At 41.5% G+C, this 23,067-nt stretch overlaps 1 protein-coding gene across 3 annotated transcripts in view; it reads right to left on the bottom strand.

Moving 5' to 3' along the window:
• lsamp (limbic system associated membrane protein) overlaps positions 1-23,067 on the bottom strand; it is a 455,226-nt gene that overhangs the window by 115,826 nt on the left and 316,333 nt on the right. Inside the window, exon 1 of one of the 3 annotated variants that reach the window (XM_086215879.1) lies at positions 22,168-22,293. The exons of the other annotated variants lie outside the window; for them this stretch is intronic. Coding sequence (XP_086072005.1) covers positions 22,168-22,187 — 20 coding nt within the window. The 5' untranslated portion in view covers positions 22,188-22,293. Of the gene's footprint in view, positions 1-22,167; positions 22,294-23,067 lie in introns of those variants that run through there. 3 annotated transcript variants of the gene reach the window in all.

Genomic DNA, 23,067 nt, shown 5'->3' with positions numbered 1-23,067 from the left:
GACTTGACTGACAGGCTGACCATCTAACTGGAAAGTGAACAGACTTGATTCTTGACCGTCAGATGAACTGAGTGACATGCTGACTTAACCGACCGACTAACCGCTCGCTCACGCCGACCTGATTGGCAGATGTCACTTCGGATGGTGGGTGTCCTGAAGGAGAAGGTTGTGAGGATGTCAGTGTGTGGGAGGAGGCTAGCGCAGCGCTACTCATGCTGCTAAGACAGCAGGAAAGGCAGAAGACGAGGAAGAGCTATGTATAGTCAGAGAGAGAGAGAGAGAGAGAGAGAGAGAGAGAGAGAGAAGCAGTGTGTTTTCCTCTGATGCAAAAACATCTCCCGAATTTGTTTGTCTTGGACCTAGGCATCCTGGGCAGGCAGACAGCTATAATAACCTCCAGCTGTCAGCATAACACTGCAAGTTGAAGAGCAAAGCCAGCAGGCACAAGTGGACTGTGGGAGTGTGTGCTCATCCTTATTCCTTTCATCTATGTGTGTGTGTGTGTGCCTGTGAACTGCATTTATAGGTCTTTAACAGTTCTCCTCCCCCCCCCCCCCCCCCGAGCTGTTCCCTTCCCCCCAGCTGTAGCTCCCCAGTGACCCCAGCTGTAGGCCAGATATACCGGGTGATTCATGACACAGGGCTCATCTGGACCCATAACTGGCATCTTGACAGCCAGACCTTACAAACAGAATAAAATCGCACTAGCTTGGCATGTATGAAAATAGCATTGTCTCTTTTTCCCTGAGAGCTAAATGTCTGCAAGCAAATCTCTGGTGTGTTGAGAAGTGAAATTATATTCTGCTATCACGGCAGTAGTGGGCAAAGGTGTCAACAAAACTCAACACAAGGAACCAAGATAAAAAGAACACGTCAAACTATTTTAAACCAGCGCTGGTTTGTGAGGTGACACTCGAGGTTTCGTTGGTTCAGTTTGGCATATTAGCAACCATAAAACCACCAGAGATCCCCGGTGTTCTTAGAAACCCACACTGTAACACGGGCTGGGCAGTATAAGGAATTTTGAATTCGATTTATTCTCAAACAAGGTATAACATGATATAATATACTTAAGCTTGCATTAAAATAACAAGGTTTTTTTTCTGTAAAACGTCCTCTATGAACATAGATTCACTCATGAGTTGCTACTAAATCGAGAGGAAGCCAGCGCAAGCGCCTGAAGAAGAACTGGTGCAGTAACTGTTCAGTTATTTAGGGGAATGTTTGGATTTAAAACCTCAGCAGCAATCTGTTGAGAATGACAAAAACCAATGCGTACCTAAAAGTGCTTTAGAGGCACAACCTTGTTCCTTTTTTTTTTTTTTTTTAATTTCCAGCTGCTGCTGCTTTGAGATACTTTGGTTGCTATGATACAGAATATCCAGGAAAGGAGAAAAAAAAAAAAGTTGGCAAAAGCTACGTTGCTCACTCTGGTCTTTGTTCAGGATGAAATTAAGACTGCACCACATTTAAGAGATTTTGTGAATGAGAAAATATTTTGGTGAGTACAATCATCTGGTTCAACAGTTTGTTATTGTTCAGAACCCTATTGGGATGTGATGATTTGATCTTTCCGGGATTTGCCCCTCCCCCTTCTATCCTCTATTTTAAGGGAAAGTGACCACGACAAATGTTGCAGTTTACCCAAATATTTTTTCAACTTTCAACAACTGGAGGAAAAAAAATAAATCTTTCAATAGTATGGGGCAAAATGAAAGAAAGAAAAAAAAACAGCTGCGGTTACCATTTTCAGTTGAGTTCATCTAGAATCAACATCTGGGAGTGACCTCACACAAGAACCTTGCTCAACCTTCTCACATTTCAAAATCAAAGATTGTTCAATCGTGAGGATGAGGAAACTGTAAGTAGACTCACATGAAAGTGAACTGATCTGCTCGCATAACCCTCAATAACCTAAAGATACCGTTGAACAGAGATCCATTTGAGCCTCTGAGAACATCTCTGGTGGCTTCATTATACAATATTTCAGCGTCATTGCATTCAAGCAATATTTGTGTTCGAAACATGAAAATTTACATTTCAGATAAACGTGACTCCTCGTCCATGCAGGCTTGTCGCCCTCCCTTCTAGGGTTCCTAATTGGCCAATAAACCACTGAAAAGAGGAATTAAATAGATTTGAGAATCTTTGCATCTGCACACTTTTACATTAGTTATACATCCATTAAATTCAACTTGCAATATTGGTGGCAATTTGTTGCCATTCTATTTCAATGTGAAAACTTAATGAAAACCATCCATCTCCTTTGAAAGCATTTGTCTGATTGCTGTTGGAGACTATATATCCCCATGGCAGCTAATTTCAGGGGTTCCCTGTACAAAAAGTGATAATGATCAACATGCGGCCATGAAAAAGACGTAACGATATTTTATCCAAGAGAAATATCATTTTAAATGAGAGGGTAGTTTGGGAAGATGGTGGGGTGCAATTCAGTTGAAGCTCCTGGGTGTTTATAAAGTTAGTGCCAATGAGGTTTCTCTTCCTATGTAAGGTGGAGTGACTTTCACAATTCTCACTTCATGTGTCGCACTTCATCTTGTGGTAATGGCTCTCTGGGAGCATCGCTGTGCTGATGATAATCTTGCCAGATGGCATCAGCGGCAAAACAGTAGAGGCAGCTTCTTTATTTAAATAAGACATAACCTGGATGTGAGCAATTTCTCCCTGACATGCAGCCTGGCTGTTGCCTCTGAGTCAAAACAACTCGGTTCACTTTAGAATGCAGAATTTGATCGAGACTGGATCAATCTATTTCTGACCTGCCTCGCTTATACTAGCGGCGGATGCTGTGGTGGAGGGGGAGGTAAGATGTGTTTTAATTGATGCCACCTCCTCGCACAATATCTTTCAGACCGATTGATCACTTTCTAGAATAACAGCGAGGTCAAAGGAGGTCTTCCAGGAAGCCATCAACATTAAATGAACATGTTATGTCTCAAGGATGTCTCATCCTTTGATGAGGAAATTATTCATGAGGCTATGTCTTCATAAATGATCCCATCACATTTACATTAATAAAAGCCATGCTGTTGGCAGAAAGACACTGATCATGAGTTTAGTATCAGGGAGCTGGAAAGGAAGAGATGAATGAAAAGAATGCTTGGCCTCATGCACAATATCCTTTTTTTTCCGCCATTATTGCACTTCTCTCACATACAAATGTTCTGGCTGTTCTTCAGGGACATATGAAGCATATATGAAAAGCTATTTTTGAAAATATCATGAGGTCACAGCTAACAGCAATGGATCACTACATTACTCCGGTAACATGAGTAGACATAACTTGCTTTGTTTCCATGGAAATTGGGCATGCTATGGCTACACATATTTCTGGAAATAATAATTACATATCCTTTCGCCATTGTCTTTGACATTAGTGTCTTTAAGGACACTCTATTCTAACAGGACACAAAGAAGAGGAGATTAAATTCAACTCATAATTGTGAGTAAAGAAAGAAAGAAAGGAATGGGAAGTTTTAAAAGGATTCACAAGTCACAGACACACTCCCTAGTTCTCTCCCTGGAGGGACGAAAGAAGTAGACTGTAAAACCACTAACATAGCCTCGTTTTACCCCTCTTATCCTTTTCCTTACACTGTTCTGCTCTAAAAAAAAAAATTCCTTTTCCTAATACAAATCAGTCACTAAGCTTCCCAGGGACAACCTCATTAGAGTAGAAGAGCAGACTTCCATCTGTCTCCCAGTCTACTAGTTTAATGAGTTTTTACTTGTCTGCTTCACCAATCGCGGGGAATTGCTAAAATATCCATAAGAAGCCTCTCCACCCAACCGGGAGGCCAAACTACTCTTAAATATCTGTTATCTTCCACACAGATGCATATTTTATCAATGTGTTTGACTCAAACTTCTGTCCGTCATTCAGGACTGACACTACTAGCTCCTTCTTGACTGAAAATTGTAAATTTGCTGCATTCAAAGTCTCAGTCTTATCTTTTATCTCTCTCCGTGTACCTGGCAGGGGCTTAAACGCTTTTAGATACACAATAAACACCAAATTAAACCACTGTGGGGCTGTGATGCATTAAGAAGTGATGAGAAGCTTGTTGAATTTTTTTGAGGTCAGACAGACATTCAGTACAATTGTGAGCTTAAGAAACACTTGTCTGAACACGTGCTGAATCAAAGTTCAGGAACATTCAATCTTAATTCTAAATTTTTTATACACAATTTGATGACTGATGGCCGAAAGATATTAGAACCGTTTTGTGACTTGGAGGCACAATGCAACTCTTGCTTCTGTCATGTTTTCAAAAGGCTCTATAACCCAGAATTCTGGGTATATTTTCCCTAAAGTAATCCAGATAAAAGCAAAAAAAAAAAAAAAAAAACCCCACTAAGCGAGGTGAATAAACCGACAAATTCAAGTTCATTTAAAAATCATTCAGGGCGCCACCTCAGCAACTACATCTCTCTCCTTCTCTCTCTCTCTGTATCTCACCACACCCGCTGCCTCAGCCCCAAATGATTGAAGCCATGCAAGCGTAAAACTGAAAATGGGAGGTGAGAAATGCATGAAATAAGTAAACGTATGAAAAATTCTCAGGTGTTTATGTTTCAGCGAGCAAAGGACATGGTGCTGATACATAAGGCACGGGTGTTATTTTTCTTCACGTCTGTTGGGGGTGGTTTGGGTGGGGGTGTCGGCGGGCGTGAAATACAGAAATAACTTCCTCAGGCCGCTGGGTTAGACAGGGTCCAGAATGACACAGACCTGCTATTTACTTCCTCCCTTTCAATTAAACACTTCCCTTTGCAATGGAGCAGAGGGTGAGGAGCCCATGTTCAGAATCAGCTCAGACGCTTCTAGCAGGGCTGGGTGTTGATGCGTGTGTACATGCGAGCGAGGTGCTGCCTCTCTGGCAGGTGTGTGCTATCAGTATTGCTCATTGCATGCATGTTAGAGATGGGCCATGATTTTTGAATATTTAAATAGTTCCATCCATCCATCCATTTTCTACCGCTTATCCTGTTAAGGGCAACCTTCAGGTAAGAGGCGGGGTTCACCCTGGATGGGTCGAAGACACATACAGACAGACAACCATTCACGCTCACAGCCACGCCTACTGTCAATTTAGGGTACCCAATTAACCTAGTCTTGTCTTGATGTCTTTGGACTGTGAGAGGAAGCCCGAGTACCCGGAGAGAACCCACGCAGGCACAGGGAGAACATGGAGACTCCACACAGAGAGACCTGATGCTTCAGCTGGTGCTCAAACCCAAAACTTTCTTGCTGGGAGGTGACAGTGCTGACCACTGCACCACCATGCTGCCCCTATTCAAATAATTAAGTAGTATTAGTAAAGTGATTACATTTTTAATGGATGAATAAATAAAAAATCAAGGCGTTTATACAGCTTCTTGTGTCACAATTATATCTGGATGTCCTGAGGGAGCTAATAGCGCTAGTCAGAATGCTCTTTGCCAACTGACATTAAACAACAGAAGAAGAATCTGTTTTTAATGACATCATATCCGTTTCTTTGCCCTTCTACTAGACGTGTTCTCTATGTAAAGTTATAATTTAGCATAAGGGAGCAAGCTGCCTGCTAACCACTAACCATAATGAAACAGTGGTTTCATTTGTTTACGCTGGCCAATGTCCATCAATCGATGAGTGAAATGGACTATATCTGTCTTCAGCATCGTGTGAGATACAAGTGTGATTCTACATAAAAAATATCACTCAATCCAGTGACAGAGGGGATGGAGGAGCTTTGCTAATGATAAGCAACGAGGGGGTGGCCTGGCTGTTTACATCAACACATCGCGGAGCTGTGATGTGGAAGTTGTTAATAAACTTGGGCTGCAGCATTTTATTTATTTATGTTTTTTTGTGCGTTGTTTACTGCAGCTATGCTGTCTGCTACATTCATAGTTTATATTGCCAACTTTGCTCTGATTACTTCGTGCAGGTCAAAAACTCACTTTCCACAAAGTGAAATCTGCATATGGAATAATAATTTTTACACAAAATGCACATTCCCATGCAGGTGCGAGCGATTGTTCGAGCTTTCATTAGTTACATCTGAATGATACTGACGGAACACTGAATTTCTATGTACAGTATTTCAAACCACCATGAGGCCTGAGAAAAAAAAAATGTGAGGGAAAATGTCTTATTTCTGAATGAGAAATATCACATTTTCTAGAGGAATGAGTTGTGTCATGGCTCAGTGTTAATGAATATATCCTGTCAGTGTTGGGCAGCCTCGTCTGCAGGCACTGAAGTCATGGTTGAAGCATCGCTATATTGATTTAGAACTGTAACAGCCTACTGGGCCAGTAGGACCCCCACACAGGCTGCCAGTCAACATCCTGCCCTCCAGTCTGTTTTATGGAAGCACTCCACATCAGACACACAGTGTAGAAATGAAGGGTGAAAATGCACTGCTGCCCCCCCTTTTTTTTTTTCTTTTCAATATGCATTTTGCTTGAAATAAAATCTGGCACATAGCGGGGGAATTCACAAATGACTTCTTGTATGTGAGCACACACACTCCTGTAAGTATGCAAACACAAGACAAGAGTATATGCAAACAACAGGAGAATCCAATACGATTACGGCCCCATGAGGGAAACACAGCTTGTGGATACTTGAAAATACAAATCACACCCTGTAAATAAATGTAATATCCGCAGAACAAACAGGAAAAATATAACACCTTACATGTAACCTCAACAAGATGTTCAGCTAAGTTTATATATATATTATCAGAGCAATACTTTGTATGAGACAACAATTTGTCAGTGTAATTCTAGCTTGCAGGAAGGCAGAGATACATATCCGTCAGCCTGGATCAGGTCCATCAGCCAGAGAGCCCTTGATTCCCTCAATGTAGAGTGAAGTATTGCATTACACAGCTTTCTAAAATGGCTTCCCAGCCTTCTACAATCAAGGTGCACATGATTTATACTCTCACGGACAATGGAGGGAAACAAAAGGTGAGGGCAACACAAATACAGCAACGAACAACGGCACCTCAGGAATATGACTTAGCACATTAGTGTTTTATATGTAGAATGGGTGCAGCTGTACTATACGGTAGCTCAAATGAGGAATGTGGTCAAATCAGTGTGAGATGAAATAAATCAATCTCGCTTTTTCACGGTAGAGCTGAACAGGGCAAGCTGGCACATTGAGTTCCTTCCTTCGTGATAGCACCAAAGTGGAAGTGTTATAATTTATTTCATCTTTTTGTGGATTATTGTGCGCGTGGTTGTATGAAGAAGATATGGATTATACCAGTAAATGAATTTTTTGAATTGGTTTGCTGTTGGTAGATCTTGGTGGCTGCAGGTAAAAACAAAGCAAACAAAAACAACAAAAAAAGAAACATCTTTGTGGGCTCAGGTCACCTATTTGTGAGTGCCTGAATGTCAAATACACAAAATATACATGAAGTATTGCTTAAACACTGCAAATACTAAGAAGAAAGATTAAAATGATTTCCCAGTGTTCCACGTCACTTCACGATTTATGTGGCACTTATACTTGATTTCCTTCAGGCGCTATGATGACAAAAACCCACAAGACTACAGATGCTAACTTTCACACTTAAGAGGATGGTTCATTTTCTCACAATATTTTATCATTAACAGCCCACACACCTCACAAAAAAAAGAGAAAAAAAAATCTGCTTTGACATCAAAAGAAAATGAGACTATGTAAGAAATGCAGTTCGACACAGGTTTGTGCCGTCATCTCAATAAAAGGGCTGGGCGGGTCATGTTCCTGGCAAGCTGCTGTCAAATCAAGCCAATCTCAAGCCTCTATAACTGCTATGTGAAATATCTATTGAGTCCCTGCTGCAGAAGTGCACTCCCAGCATGTTACTATTAAATGTAGGGCGCCTCTCGACTCTGCGTATTACAACTATTTTAGATATGCCTTCAGCCACAGTCACATGCTGCAAGTCTTTCCTCCTCTTTTTTGAGGTGCCTATTCCTATTTACTTTTCAGCTCCTGAAAGACTGTGATAAACAATCTAACCAAGCTCTCAGTTGCCTCTGGGGTCTGAAACTATGTTTTTTTTTTTTTTTGTGAATGTATCAAGTCAGTATATGTGTGCAAAAGCCAAGGGGTGTGTATGTGTATACCAGGCTCTCTCCTAAGTGCATGTGTACTAACGGCCCACGCTAAGGCGTTTGGTCGAACAACAGAGAGACAGTCTTAAGCTTTTCTCCTCTCCCCTCTGACTCATCTCATCTCCGCCTCGATCCTTTTCAAGCCATCCATAATACATGGAGCGTGCCCTCACTCATTGGTTACAGCCGTAGGGATGCAGATGTAAAATTCACGGCTGATGACTCCGAGGGAAAAGGTGTGTGGTTGTCTCTTCATGTCCCTTCCCATAATATGAGCATCATTTCCCCTCCATTAGCACGGCGACCTGTATTGTTATGTACGCTTGCGAGCACTAAGGTGCGTGTGTGTAGCTGAAGTCAAGCCAGGTGAAACTTCTGTCACTTTGTGATGTTTTGTAACTTTCTGTGCAGAGCTGGACGTTGAATGTGAGTGTAGGCCAAAAAATGCATTTTGCTACACCAGAGTTGGCTTCAGGAGCTAATTTACCAGTCAGCCAGGCAGAATGAACGATTTCATGTTTATGCAATATGCAGGTGTACGCGGGGCCAAAGGCATTATGAATTTTGGACGAGGAGTATATAATGCGGCCTCCATTGTGGGAAAATGTGTTTTTTATGGAGAATTGTGTAAGAGATCAGCTTTCATCATGACAATGACTATTGAGAAATGTTTTTCCTGGCATATCTGTATTTGACTAACGTCCGTCAGATGTGTCTGCTCCCAGAATAGTTAAAAAGATCATTCTAGTAATTTTTTGGGGTCCAAATCAACAACAGGGACCCGATTATTGTGTTGATTCCAAAAACGAGCGAAAACCTTGTAATCAGATAAATGTAAACTGTGTAAAAGTTGGCCCCCTAGAAGTTCTTGTTTTGTAACTGACAGGCTCAGATTAGTGATTCAAGAGTCCGAGAACATTATGGATAGAATCCCCCGCTTCCTCTCGGTTATTACTTTGTGCCAACTATCGGCTTATTGACAGATTGCCATTGCTGTTTTTTCAAGTGTTCTTATACCAGGTCAACAAAACAGCTTGAGCTAATACTCTGAGCTCGACTCTGTGTCTTGGAACTCTCCTAGAAAAAGTGCTTACTGTATGTGAAGGATTACTTCTTGTGTTTATCTGGCGGTAGTCACTCGTATCACAATGGTGAGTCCCATCACAATGGTCTGCAAGCTGCTGTGTACAGAGTGTATTCATCCACGTGGAGCTCAACTACCTGTAACTTCAGTGTGTCCCACCAAATAAAGCATCACACAGCAGCAATTTGAAAATGCATTTATTTGTTTCATCTTTTATAACACTAAGCTACGTGTTCTGTACTCCATCTCTTCTCGAGCTCTCTCTGTATTGTAACTTTCACTCTTGTTTACAATTTTTTCCTGTAACAATTTTCATCCTACAAGATTTCACAGTCAGAAAGTGTTACCTCTAATCTTCACTTCTGTTGTTAGACACTATGTTGGGATCCTCGCCAGCACCACATTAAACATGTAGAACAATCTGAGTTTGATAAAGGCAGAAACCAGCGACACCAACAAGTGCTCCTGCGGCAGTCATTCATTCCAGCGGTTCATACCAATCATTCCAATCCAAAAACATGATAAAACAGTGCACAGACTTTAACGGGTTAAGTGTCTTGACCAAATCCGTGTCAGACTAAGTGGATAGTGACCTACCGGATCATTCTACCTACCCAGCAGACTGGGTTGTGATGGGTTAACTCAATGTTTAGAATATCTCAACCATTCTGAGTTTTACATCCTCAATCTATTATAACCATTATATCATTAACCTTTATTGACTTTTTACAATATTATTAACTCTCTTAACTTATGAATCAAAAGGTCTGGCTGCTGTGCTCTTGCTAAGATGTACGGCCTGTGAGTCACAGTTTGCTTGCTGGGTTGAAGAACATTCTTCATTCTCTCAACTCAGGTATTTGAGGAGCAATAAGCTTCATATTTAGAAATCATCTTCCATTATCGTGGAACTCATTCAACTCAACAGAGGTTCGCCTTCATCAGTTCATGGTTACAGTACTTTGTAACCATGAACTGATGAAGGCGAACCTCTGTAAACCTACTTTAAAACATGTCAACTCCTGATGAATATGATCTTTTTTTAAGAAAAATAAAAAGAAAACACTGACTATTAAAACCTTCTTCTCAAGAACAGCCTTTCAGCCTCATAGCAAGACAAAGAACCAGAACAACACAGCACCATTAATGTCAAAAATAATTGCCCACACTAACTTTCATGTAGCCTCATCACTCAACAAGCAGGATATAATTAATTCCATCTGTCCGCTATCGAAAGTGGTTTACATATTTGATATGCGGTCTTCAGGAGTGGAGCCGAGGCCCAGGAGAGAGTCAGGCTCGACAAGCCCCAGCTCCACATGGCTGCATTTAATTAGGAGGGAAACTGGAGAGGATGTGGGGGTGGTGCTTATGTTAACTGATTTCCCTCTTTAATCAGTGCTAATCTCCAGTCATTTTCACAGCACAATGCTGGCTCATTCATGAAGTCAAATTAATAAGTGAAGAATATAGTGCCGGCTGGCTCACACGGGCATCATATGTTGCTGCAGTCCTATCTCTTCCTATCTCTCCTTTCTCAATTATTTTATCTACACTTCTGGGCGGTGAAAACTTCTCTATCAGAAATAGCAAGGATAGGGAGAGAGAGAGAGAGAGATTGTGCGTGACGGAGAGACATAACAACAGTGCGTACATGAAAGAGAAGGAGATTATTGCTTTCAGGGGTTATCGGATATTTCATTGTGGGAGTATAATGAGGTGTGTACCATGACGTCCTGCCTGCCTCCATCCTGAAAGACGCTCACGTCGCTTCTACACGTGGAACTAATGTTTTGAAATGCATCTTGACTTTGACGAGACCTGGTTGTGATACAAAGGAATTGATATGGAGAGAGACTTTGAAAGAAGAGGCCTTATAATAAAATAAGTCAAACTACTGGCACTAAGGCTGGATCTTAATGATCTGAAGGATCTGTCTATCACCTATCCTTGGAATGAAACTGAATTTGACATTTGAAGAATATGAAGACAAGTGAGCAAAGAAAAAGCTTTGCAAGGAATATAACAACGGGTTTGCTAACTTTTAGGCTCAAGCGTAGCTAGCTAACTCTGCTTCAGGTTGGTTTAGGAGCTCACACAATATCCCTGCTGTGTGTCTGAACATGTGTAGGTGTGAACAAAGACTGTCCTTGAGCGAAATAAAATGAATAAAACTATTGTCGGTGAAGGTCAGGGAGCCAACAAAGACCATGGTGAAAGGTAATACCAGCCAGACCGAACGGCTCTCAACTCAAGCCACATTTGGATGTAGGAGGAAGAGAAAAACGACTGTTGTGTGTGTGTGTGCGCGTGCGTGCGAGCGTGTGTGTGTGTGTGTGTGCGCGCGCGTGCATGTGTGAGTTGTGAGTGCTCATGTGTGAGAGACAGAGTAGAGGTAGCCATCTGCAGGATTATTACTGGGTGCACTGCCAGGTTAAATGAGGCAGAAGGTGAGGGATTTGGTGGCAAATCTTAGGTAGTAGTGCAAACATAGCACATGTGCAAATACGTCTGCTGTGAGCGCGTGCGCGTGTGGTTGCACGTGTGTGCATGTGTGTGCTCACAACAGTCTCATTCACGTTAACACGTGTTATTACACCAAGCACATCATCAAAAGTACTCTGAACCTTTCTCTGCACCCGATGGCACGACAAAAAGTTACAGTCGCGATCTGTTGTCCTTTTCGTCTCCACACAAAGACGAAATTTGTGTGACACGACGCTGACGATTCATCTCTCCATATCAATGATAAATATGTTGTATTGTCTCCTGCAGAGTAACTTCAACTCGCTCATCATTTTTCAGAGTTTCAACCGTAAATATGAAGCAATTTTTCCAATATGTTGCCCAAGCACCCACAAAGTATTTTTAATGGATTTTGAGGCTTTGTATCCTGAGAAATTTCAAAGAACTCAATAATGGTGTGGATCATCTGAATTATGAATCTTTTCATCAAATAGTCTCTTATATTTTGGTTGAAATATTTGCCTTTGTGTTAATTGTTTATATCGTCATTTTCTTTTTTTGTGCAAGATCTTCAACTCACTTACAAAAGACAGCCAGTGCGGGTGTAAATACAGGTCGGCATTAATATATCATCATCTGCGGTTTTACTTCTGCTGCTGTGAGAAAGTAATTAGGAGTTTCCACTTTAAAGTTTCACTTGATGGTTTACCTTTTCATAAACACGTCCCATAACAGATTCAATCATTTCTGCTTTAACTTATTTATGAGACTGTGTTCAAATTTCAGTGGCCTTTTTCCATCATTCTTTTTGATTCTTTGTAACTTACAAGAATACTTTTTTTTTTTTTTAATCATTGGAATTCTATTCCACCTTAATTGCCAAAGAGAATATTTTAACAAAACACAAGACCATCCAAGAATCATCAGCAGCACTGAGCATGCATGAATTTCTGTTGAGATCATTGGTTTCAGTTGTGGGGTCCTGAGCTCACTTTATCAGAACGGCTCCGCGCTTGATGTGAGTGTGATGACTTATTTATATTGCAATACCTCCAATCTCATTAGCTATGCCTCACAGCTGCTGTCCTCACCTACAGTTCTACTTCAAGGTTAGTAAAAGTTGAGATATATGGATGATCGTGCTCACATGCGGACTACTCTCAAGGATACGAGGTATGGCCCTCTACATCGCTCTCAGTTCGATTGTCCTTGACCAACACTTGACACCGAATGTTATTAACCTAAATCCACAATGGCAGTGCTGTGGATATTAATGGATCTCATTTACAATGGAAAAAAAAATAATGGTTGTTTTTTTTTTTCCCCATTGATGACGGATGTGCACTATTTGTCAGGTCATTTGAAATGCAAATACATTTCTATATCATTTCAGGACAACGTGACAAAGTTATCCTGTAGAGTCTATTCTTTATCTTAATATCCTCCATCAGTTTGAAACCCTAACAATGCTGAGGGAGACTGAAGTACTGTTACCCCCACCCCCCCAAAACAAAAACAAAAACGCACCCGTCATTTCATGTTTCTATTTTTAAATTGCATACCAGAAGTAGGTTATGAATTTTTTTTTTTTTTTTGGTGATCAATATATTTAATTTTGAAATCTGTCTTCGCTAACAATACTGGAGTTCACAAAGTTAAACTAAAAAATTTTTTTTAAATTCTGCCGTGGTCGATCCCGTCTCTAAATGATATTGGATGCTCAAGCGTCAAAGTTCACCCTTTGGAATTGAATATTACTTCAGGTCCACAGAGTTACTTCATAAACTTGGGAGTATTTTACTGCTCATTTATCTCTGGAAATGTCCTCAGAGTACATAAGAACAGCGCTAAGACTTTTAATCAGATAAATATGATGCAAAAAGACGAAATGCATAATATCATATTCTCTTCCATCTGCTCCTGACATCTCTTCTCTCCTCTTTTGTTCTGCACTCCTTTCTTCTCAACACCTTTTCATCCTTGTCACCTGCTTTCTCCACAGTTTTCACATCTTGTTTTCTTTTTCTTCCCAGACATCTACCTCTGTCATCTTCTCACTGATTCTCCTTCTTTTCCTACTGGCAAATCATCACACATTCTTTTTTACCTCTCTCCCATCTTAACTTCTGCTTCTTACTTCCTTTTTCACTCCTGTCATCATTTCTTGGCCTGCTTCTCGCCTGCTCCACTGGTTTTCTTCTGTCCTCTTCACACTCTCACGTTGTACTTGTGAACGGCTTGTACTTGTTCGGTGGCTCGTGATTGCTTATTTCACTCTGAGGCCCACCGAGCGTGCGCTTTCCAGGATGTTTTTCACTGCACTCACCACTGGGACCTGTGCAGTATTCAAGGCATGCAGTGCTGCATGTGCATCCACACAGAAGGGTAATGACAGAGGCCAGGCTGTCCGTGTGTGTGTGTGTGTGTGTGTGTGTGTGTGTGTGTAAGTAATACACACACACACACACACACACACAGTATATTCTGACAAGGAATCTTTTCTGCTTGTGCAAAAACTACCATTTTTAACCAAACTTTGTGGAGGGATGTATCATGGGAAAAACAAGAGCTCATCAAATTTTGGAGCAGATCCAACGAACACAGTAAAAAAAATAGGATTTTTTTTAAACATCTGAACTGGTGGTATTGGTTACCTCCAACAAAGAGGTAATGTAATCTGTTGGTGGTTTGTCTGATAGCAGAGCACCTCAAAAAAACGTACATGGATTTTGAATGAATTTTAGTGGGATTATCGTACTTGAGTTTGAGGAACAACTGATTCGATTTTTGGGAATTGATCCAGAGGGAAGTGCTATCTGAGTGTCCTTTAATTTTACTTTGAATAATATTTAATGAAGACCCGTAACCTTTAAAGTGATAAATAATTTTTTTCCCCCCCCTCACAATAAATAATTCAAACAAGTACCAATATTTCCAAGGGGTTACATCTGATCAACCTTAAATATTGAGTTCACTTTGACGTGGTATATTTTTAGTTTAATTTAAATGTCTGCTTTGGTTGCCACAGTGAAAAAAAAAAAAAAAAAAACAGGACAGAAAAAAGTGTGACGGTGAATGAATTCATTTGACTGAAAGAAGACAGCGACTTTGAAATGCAGTGTGACAGTGATCTCGCGTGGAACCCTTTGAATGAATGAATAAGTATGTAATGTAATATCCACACTTCACATGCCTGCCTGTGTGCGAGAACCTGCGTGTGTATGTGTGGGTTTAGTGAAGGTCAGTCATGCTCAGCGATTCCCGTAAATCCCCCCGCCCCCATCCCCATCAGCCCACCAGCACTACTCGCAAACTCCAAAACAACATTACCTGCACACTCACTTAGAGATCAGCACACATCTTTCTCCCCTTATTGGCAAGACTGTGCTCTATGTTGAGGCTGACAACACAACAGGCCTTAATCCCTCTACCTGTGACTTTTTACAAACAGGATTAGTCCCAGTTTCCCCACTAAATTCCCCCTGAAATACCGACAAATCCAGGGCTGCTTGCTGATCCACAGGCACTGGCCCTAACCCTCTGTTTCATGTCCTGAATGCACTGCTGCTCTTATCTAAATGAACAGCTCTACTCTGGGTGTGAAGCACCTTCATTCCACACTTGTGCACTCTTCAGCATGCTGCCATGTGGACAGGAACGTCGAGCTGAATACATGCATGAGCAGGGAGCACACATCAGTGAGTGTCCAGCAATGAGAAACTAATCCCCATCTCGTTCCACATACACAGAAACGCACTGATACACTGTGAAACTCAAACACGCACACACAGAAAAAAAATTAAATAAAAAAAAAAAAATCCCACGCAAGTGAAAACATGATACCAATAAAGCAGCGGCGTGAGCTTACTGAGGAATGAAAAGCAGTTTATAACTTGACTTTCCAAACAGTGATAACATACTTCTGTGTGTGAGTGTGTGTGAGAGAGAGAGAGAGAGAAAGAGAGAGAGATGATCTACAAGCATAGACTTAGATTTCAGCCCTCATAAGCACAGTAGTTAGCAAAGCCAGACAAAGGAATCTAACCTGCACAGTAGGAGTTGAGGGCCCATGATAGAACATAGAGCATTTTGGGGAGCAGCAGAACTCTGGCTCAGTGTCAGTATTAGTTATGATAAAATATGGACGAAAGCAAGATTCACACTAAATCTCATACATATTATACATTTTATTTATAATCCTGATTTCTTTTTTTTTTTTTTATAAAAAATGGTCCATGTAATATCTATTTTTACATTATTTAATATTAAATTCCTTTTCTCACATTGATATTGGTTGATTGAAAAAAAAAAACATTTCATTTTTGAGTGCTTTTGGTAGGACATAAAAAAAAGTTCACATTAAACAAATAAAAAGAATAAACAAATACTGCACATATGGCATAAACACCACCATCTGCACTCACATACACCACCCCTCGACCAAGGTTCTTGGTCTGGTAGGTTTTTGAAAAATCCTGCTCACAAACTAACAACTAACAAAAATGAGATGGAGCTTATCTAATAAATGTGAATGAATGCAAGTAAAGATGTAAAACTGTCAAAAAAATTAATTCAAGGAACAAGGGCACAATAATTCTCCATGAGAGGGTTAAGAGCTTACACACTCAGCCCTCTGACTTTAGCCTCATATTTGGTTTACAGGTGTTACAGGAGGTATTGATTGTCTCATCTCAAGCTCAGCAGGACAGTGATGAAGCATATTTTTCAAAATGTTGAACCACTCTTTTGATTTACAATCAGCAGCGTGAAAGGAAATTGAGTAAAAGCCATGTGTTTGTGTTAAACAGCTTGATTCCTCTCGACTGGCTATACTTTCTGAGAAAAGGATAAATATGATCGAGCACCGCCCTGCGACAGGCTGGCGACCCGTCCAGGGTGAACCCCGCCTCTAGCCCAATGTCAGCTGGGATAAGCTCCAGACCCCCCCGCGCAACCCTTAACGGGTTCGCTGTATAGAAAATGGATGGATGATGGAGCACCTACTATATTTCCTTTCACTAAACTCATTCTCTTTCATTCCTTTTTCAAGTGCCGTCCTTTATTTTATTCTCTTCTCTTCTATATATTTATATCCTAAGTCAGGGGTCCCCAAACTTTTTTCTGCGAGGGCCACATAACTTTCCCCTTCTCTGATGGGGGGCCGGGGTCAGTTTGTAACAGAAAAAGTGTGACGATCGCAGGGGTGCCAAACGTAAAAATGTCTTGTTTTCCAGAAAGCCACACAACCAAATAACCTTCTTTGGGTTCTTCACAGAAAAAAAGTCAGGAAATACATAATGACACTACCAAATAAACCTCTCTGGGTTCGGGTCTAGGATTTTTTTCTGGGGGTTGCCAGATAGGGGCACAGACTGCAGAAGGGTGGAAATAGAATGTCACGCTCTATGCGTGTATGAAATAGTTACTAACTGACTGTGTTCACACCAAACAGCAACGTGAATTTTCGCGTCACTTTCCATTGCTTTTTTTGCGATCCAGCGATCAAATTCGCACCAATAAAGTGACTTGAAAATTCGCGTTGCGTTTGGTGTGAACATTCGGGCTGCAACTAACGACTATTTTAATAGACTAGTCACCGACTATTGAAACGATTAGTCGACTAATCGGATAATTATAAATTTTTTCTTAAATTTAGCATGAAGTTGATTTAATTATGTGGCAAATGATAATAAACAAGAAAGATGGGCCCAATGAAAAATACATCTTTTTTTGAACATTCATTAATTTGAAATAGGTTTGTCAGGCACAGTCTGGCATAACACTAGAGCTCTCTTTTATAGCGAAAAGACGCTTATAAAATGTACAATGTGTGTCATAAAAACCGTACTGGCTTGAATGTTACTTGAATCTCACCGAGGCGAGTCAGACTCCGTTTCGTTCAACTGCCCGACCTGCTTTCTGTTTAAATATTCATGCATCACTGCCACGATACGCACGGTCTGCTTTGCAACCTTTGCAAGTAGTCTTTTTATTCGCCGTATCCAGGCTAAAATGCCACCAAACTTGGGAAGTTTTGGTACGCGTACCTGATGTTGACGCCGTGTTCCTGTATGTTACCGCTCAGAGACAGAGACGCTATTGCGCATGAGCGACTCTCCGCAGAGATTATAATCAGGAGAGATGCCTCACTCTGTTGGAAAAACGCGTGTGGCGACAATAGTTGACAATGGAATTCATTGTCGACTATTTCTATGATCGATTTTTGTCGACAACGTCGACTAATCGTTGCAGCCCTAGTGAACACACCTTAATAGTTAATAATGAAAATAGTTCACAGCTAGTTATCAATTTTATTATCAAATACAAATACACAAATGGAAAAAAATCTAAATGCGTTTCTGATATTGTTCAGGGGGCCGGGCCAAATGTGGAGGCGGGCCGAATTCGGCCCACGGGCCATAGTTTGGGGACCACTGTTCTAAGTCATGGCATCACAACGACCAACTTTCTTTGAGTTGTTGCAGCTGTCACAACAAAGAGTACCATGCATCTGAAAGGAACGAGTCCCTGTCCCGCTCTTCACGAAGGTCACAAGCATTTCCTCCCATTAACAAGAGGTGACATTACTTCTCATTCAAAATAACTCCGAAGGAAAATCACCTTCACCCTGTGCTGAGAGACAGCGTCCAATATCTCCTGCTTGCCTTAAGTTTTGTACCCTGACTGTTGGTTTTGGTAGATAAACGCCACTTTTACAGACTCCCGCATCTAACAGTGTTGAAGAGACTGGACAGATAGATGCAGTGTGACACTTCAGGCTTGTAGCTGTCCGCTGAGTTTATTAGGTCTCTCGGTTAGCAAGGAGAGATTTGAGAAACAAGTGCATCTGAAGCGATTGAGTGTGACACATCAAGCAGCAAACCCTTCACTGGGCTTGACTTAAAACTGTCTCCTGGACTACAGGAGACGTAAATGGTATCGAGTGGATATACCTGTGTGTGTGTGTGTGTGTGTGTGTGTGTGTGTGGCTGGGTAGGCATGTGCATATCAGTCTGTGTGTGCATAAGGGATGACAGCAGGCAGCGCTGATTACAGTATCTTCAAGGACTAAAATTGCTTTGCGATTCACAGGCTGTGACAGCAATCTCTATTTCAAACTCTGAGACGTGTTTTCAGCAGCATATGAATATTCAATGAGAACCAGGTGTGTGCACCGAGAATTTAAATACAAAGTCAAAACTCGAAAAGTTCACTGTCACTCATCAGCTCTATACATAGAGATCAGCGGGGCAAACATCAACACTAAATGCTCCTTTCATTGTGAGTGAATACCAGAAGGTGCAGACAATCACTTAGATCAAGTTGTTCTCTTACCTGAGATGAAAGCAGATGGTGGGAGAAGGATGAAGATGTATCCCCAAGTTGCCATAAAAGAAAAACAGATACGCGATGTTATCAAAGATCATGGGTGACGATTTATTAAAAAAGACATGCACAAAGATATCTGATTTTTTTTTTTTTTTTAAACATAAGTGGAGTTCATTCATCCAGGGTGGCAGTTGGAACGTTCCCTTCTGGAACGATCCAACTTCCCAGTAAAGAATTTTCACATAACAAACAGGCAACACGGTGGACACATTCAAATGGTGCTGTTTAGTAGAGAAAAAGTGGCAAACAACCTCAAACCCTTTCAAACTATATGACAGGAAGCTCAAATACATCAGTATTTCAACAGTTGTCTGACATTTGGTCAATGTCTTTTATTTATCTTGAATAATAACAATACAACAGATACACAAAAACTAGCTACCTATAAGATGAAGATAGATATAGAAAAGTGAGGTATCATTTATGCCACAATTGTGCGCACGAACACGTACGACCTAAATTAACAACTACATGAGGATGAAGGAGAGTTCAGACTGACAAATGAACAGCGCCAAAAATCGTTATCCTTTGTAGAGGAAAAAAACATAAGACCCATGTTCAGGCTAAGAGCAAATGCATAGCTCATTCTCCAATACAAATGCAGCGATGTCAAGCGGTTTGACACGCCACTTCCCTTGAAAAACTTTGCAAAATGAAGTTGTATTGTATCAGTAAATGGTATGAGGTTTTAGCTCTTGAAACTCTATCATCACCATCACTGCCATCATCAGGAAAGCCAGTGACCTATCTGTACCTGCCCGCTCCACAATAATCATCATCAGTCTCTCATGAAGCAGAAAAAGACAGAAGAAGAAAAACCTTTTATCAGCCAAGGGTGGAAAACGCAAATTAGCTGAGGAAGGTACTTAAATGTCCAAGAAGTTCAAGGTGGATTATTTTGTGTGTTTGAAGGAAGAGTTAACAGGGTTAAATTTAAATAAAACTACAAGTGTGTGTTTTTTTCCCTCCTGTATTTCTGCAAGGACACACATAGATAGCCACTGTGGTACACAATAATAAGCAGTGCATAGAGTTGTTTATGTGGCTCTTTCTCGCATGCTCTTTTTCCTTATTTTTACCTTGGAAATTCATGAAGTTACTTCTCATCATTTGCTTTAAAGCCATTTTTGAGATAGAGAAAAATCAGCATTTGCAACTGTTGAAGCAAATCCTTCCAACAAAATGGCTGAACGGAATTACCCATTCAGGCCGGAGCCCAAATCCCTGTCTAGTCTGTTCTCTCAAAAGGCGTAACCTTTCAACTCCCCCCACTTCTCATCTTAGCTCCCCATGGGGCCTTATGAAGGCATAGATGACTGTTATAAATGGTAGCTCCACTTCCCTGCTGCTGCTGCTGCTGCTGGTGATTTCATGTATCAGCGATGGAACACTCAGTGACAGATCTCTACCGTTCCAGGGACAGGTGTTGAGTGGTGGAGAGGCCTGATGCAATGGAGGTAAAATGGCAGAGTATTGATTGGAAAGATAGTAGAATAAAAGTCAAATCAGGTGTGTCCTCGAGCAAGGTCGCACACCCTTTGTTGGCCATTACAGCCAGCACCCTTTGCAAACATGGCCATAGCGTTAGGTCAGGCAGACCATGGATAAAAGCTTGGCTTAGATTCCTGCGATAACAGCCGATCTGTCTTTTATCTCATTCCATTAATTTGGCAGAGCTGATTCCTTGCCCTCTTTTGGAAAATAACAATCATAGCACATGACTTAAGTGACTACAGTCAGCCGATATTTCCTGCTTCCTTTGGATGCCGTCGTGCAACCCGACTCCATCATGACACATACTTCAATCAATGTCACTCCAGCTATTATTGTACCTGTCTTTCTTTTACCCTAATGGAGTCTTTCCTGGTGCTCTCCAGGGCAGGAAGGTCCCACAACACACCTGTGCTGACAAATTAAACTGACCAACAACCGCAATTGAGTTTTCTTTTTGACTAAAGCCGTCCTGACTGAGGGATATATTGACCAACCCCATCTCATTTCATTGAACAGAAACAAAATTGAATTTAGCTTATTGATTTTTTTGCACATAGACATTAATTTCCAATTTCCTTGAATATCATATATTATGATTATATGGCATACAATTTAAATTGTAAAGAGGGGGCAGGAGAAGATAAGCTTTGGCTTCCTTCTGCCCCTTCTTGAAGTTATCCATTGTCCTTTGACTATATGGACTATTCTTTTGAATAGAGACTTTTTGTTTATTTGATGTGGTTTTATATGTTTTGATTGAGGGAGATGAATACAGATCAAATCAAAATCAAATCATACGTATTAATCGATGGCAACGGGTGGTAGTCTGCACCATAGGGGCAGGTTCAGGTGGTGGTTGGTTCCAATAAACACCTGGATTTGGAGTCCTGTTAACACAACAGAGTCTCATCCCTATTTGTCAGAGACCGACGTTTTGGTCAACTCCCCCTGACATCCATAGCTGATGTTGAGGGTACCCTGACTGCATCATCAGCAGGTGTAGAGGGCCCCAGTCGGTGTCACGTGGTTGTGTCTGTGACGCTCTCGTCCATTTCAACTGGCAATGCAGGACTCTGTCTTACAGTTTTGTATTCCGTCTGGTCCAAGTTGCTTACTTATCTAATAATCTTTGTGCAATCAGGCTTACAGTTAGGGTTAGGGAATGGGGCGACACCGTGTTGCCTGGATTGCGAATCCCCTTTCATCAAAATCCAAAGATCATGGATTTGCCATCGACATTTACAAGCAACACAGAGAGGGTACCCTCAACGTAGGGGTGGGCGATATGGTATAAATATCTTATCACAATTTTTCAATTAAAAAAATCACGATCGTGATTTTATCCTAATTCTTTTTACATTGATTTTTTAGACTAATTTGCAGGTTTCTGGTCAGTGCTACCAAACATTTCTGTATGTAAAACAATCCTAAAAGAACCCCCAAAAAAAAACAATTTAGGCCAAAGAACCTTTCTGAACAGATGTTAATTCAAAATGTTGCAGTCTTGCCAACGTGCAAAGGAGGTACACACACTAAAAGTGATTGAACGAATTCGTGGTGTTGCTATCCGACGTGCGAACCGTCTCTGTGCAAACTTTGCAAATTACCTTAGTTTGCGCTTTGTCATTTGGGGAAAAGCCAAACCAATTCCATATAATGGAAGTGGAGTTTTCCTTGGCGACCAACTCTTCCGTCTGACTTTCAGCCATGGCTCTCCATGTGGCTACCGCTACACACACAAACAAGGAGGAAGGTAAGAAATTGCGTCACTGCCTGTAGTTCGCTATGATTGGTCGGTCAGGTTGACGACGTATCTGGTGCGTCGGCGCATCAGCATAGAACTTCCCTTTATAGAATGTGACATTGGGCGCTGCTCTGTTTTGAAACTCGCCGGCAGCGCCGCGCACCGTCCGCCACCCCTCGCTAAACCTGCGCACAGTGGTAGATCCCGTTTCGACACCCCGCTCAAACAGCAGAGTCGCGGAGCGCACACGATCTCCTCACTTTGGCAGATCGTCGACACGTTCCGATCCTTCACGATCTAATATCGTCATATCGCACTCCCCTACCTCAACGTCGGCCGCGGATGTCCATCCATCCATCGTCGTCGTCTTCCGCTTATTCCTTACTAGTAAGGGTCGCGGGGGGCCTGGAGCCTATACCAGCATCTACGGGCGAGAGGCGGGGTTCACCCTGGGCAGGTTGCCAGTCCATCGCAGGGCCAACATACAGAGATGAACAACCATTCACACACACATTCATACCTACGGTCAATTTAGAGAATCCAATCAGCCTAGTCCCCAAATTGCATGTGGGAGGAGGCCGGAGTACCCGAAGAGAACATGCAAACTCCACACAGAAAGATCCCGCGCCCGAGCCGGGACTCGAACCCGCAACGTTCTTGCTGTCACAGTGCTAACCACTGCACCACCGTGCGGCCGCCGCAGATGTCACGGGGGAGTTGTCCAAAAGTCTGTCTTTGACGAATAGGTATGAGACTGCCCTGG

This window comes from Aulostomus chinensis, chromosome 10 (assembly GCF_037954235.1).
Source record: "Aulostomus chinensis isolate RoL2024-O1b breed Wild chromosome 10, RoL_Achi_v1.0, whole genome shotgun sequence".
In the NCBI taxonomy this organism is placed as follows: domain Eukaryota; kingdom Metazoa; phylum Chordata; class Actinopteri; order Syngnathiformes; family Aulostomidae; genus Aulostomus; species Aulostomus chinensis.
The sequence above is the reverse complement of the archived record's forward strand: the minus strand, read 5'-3'. Positions and strand labels throughout refer to the sequence as shown.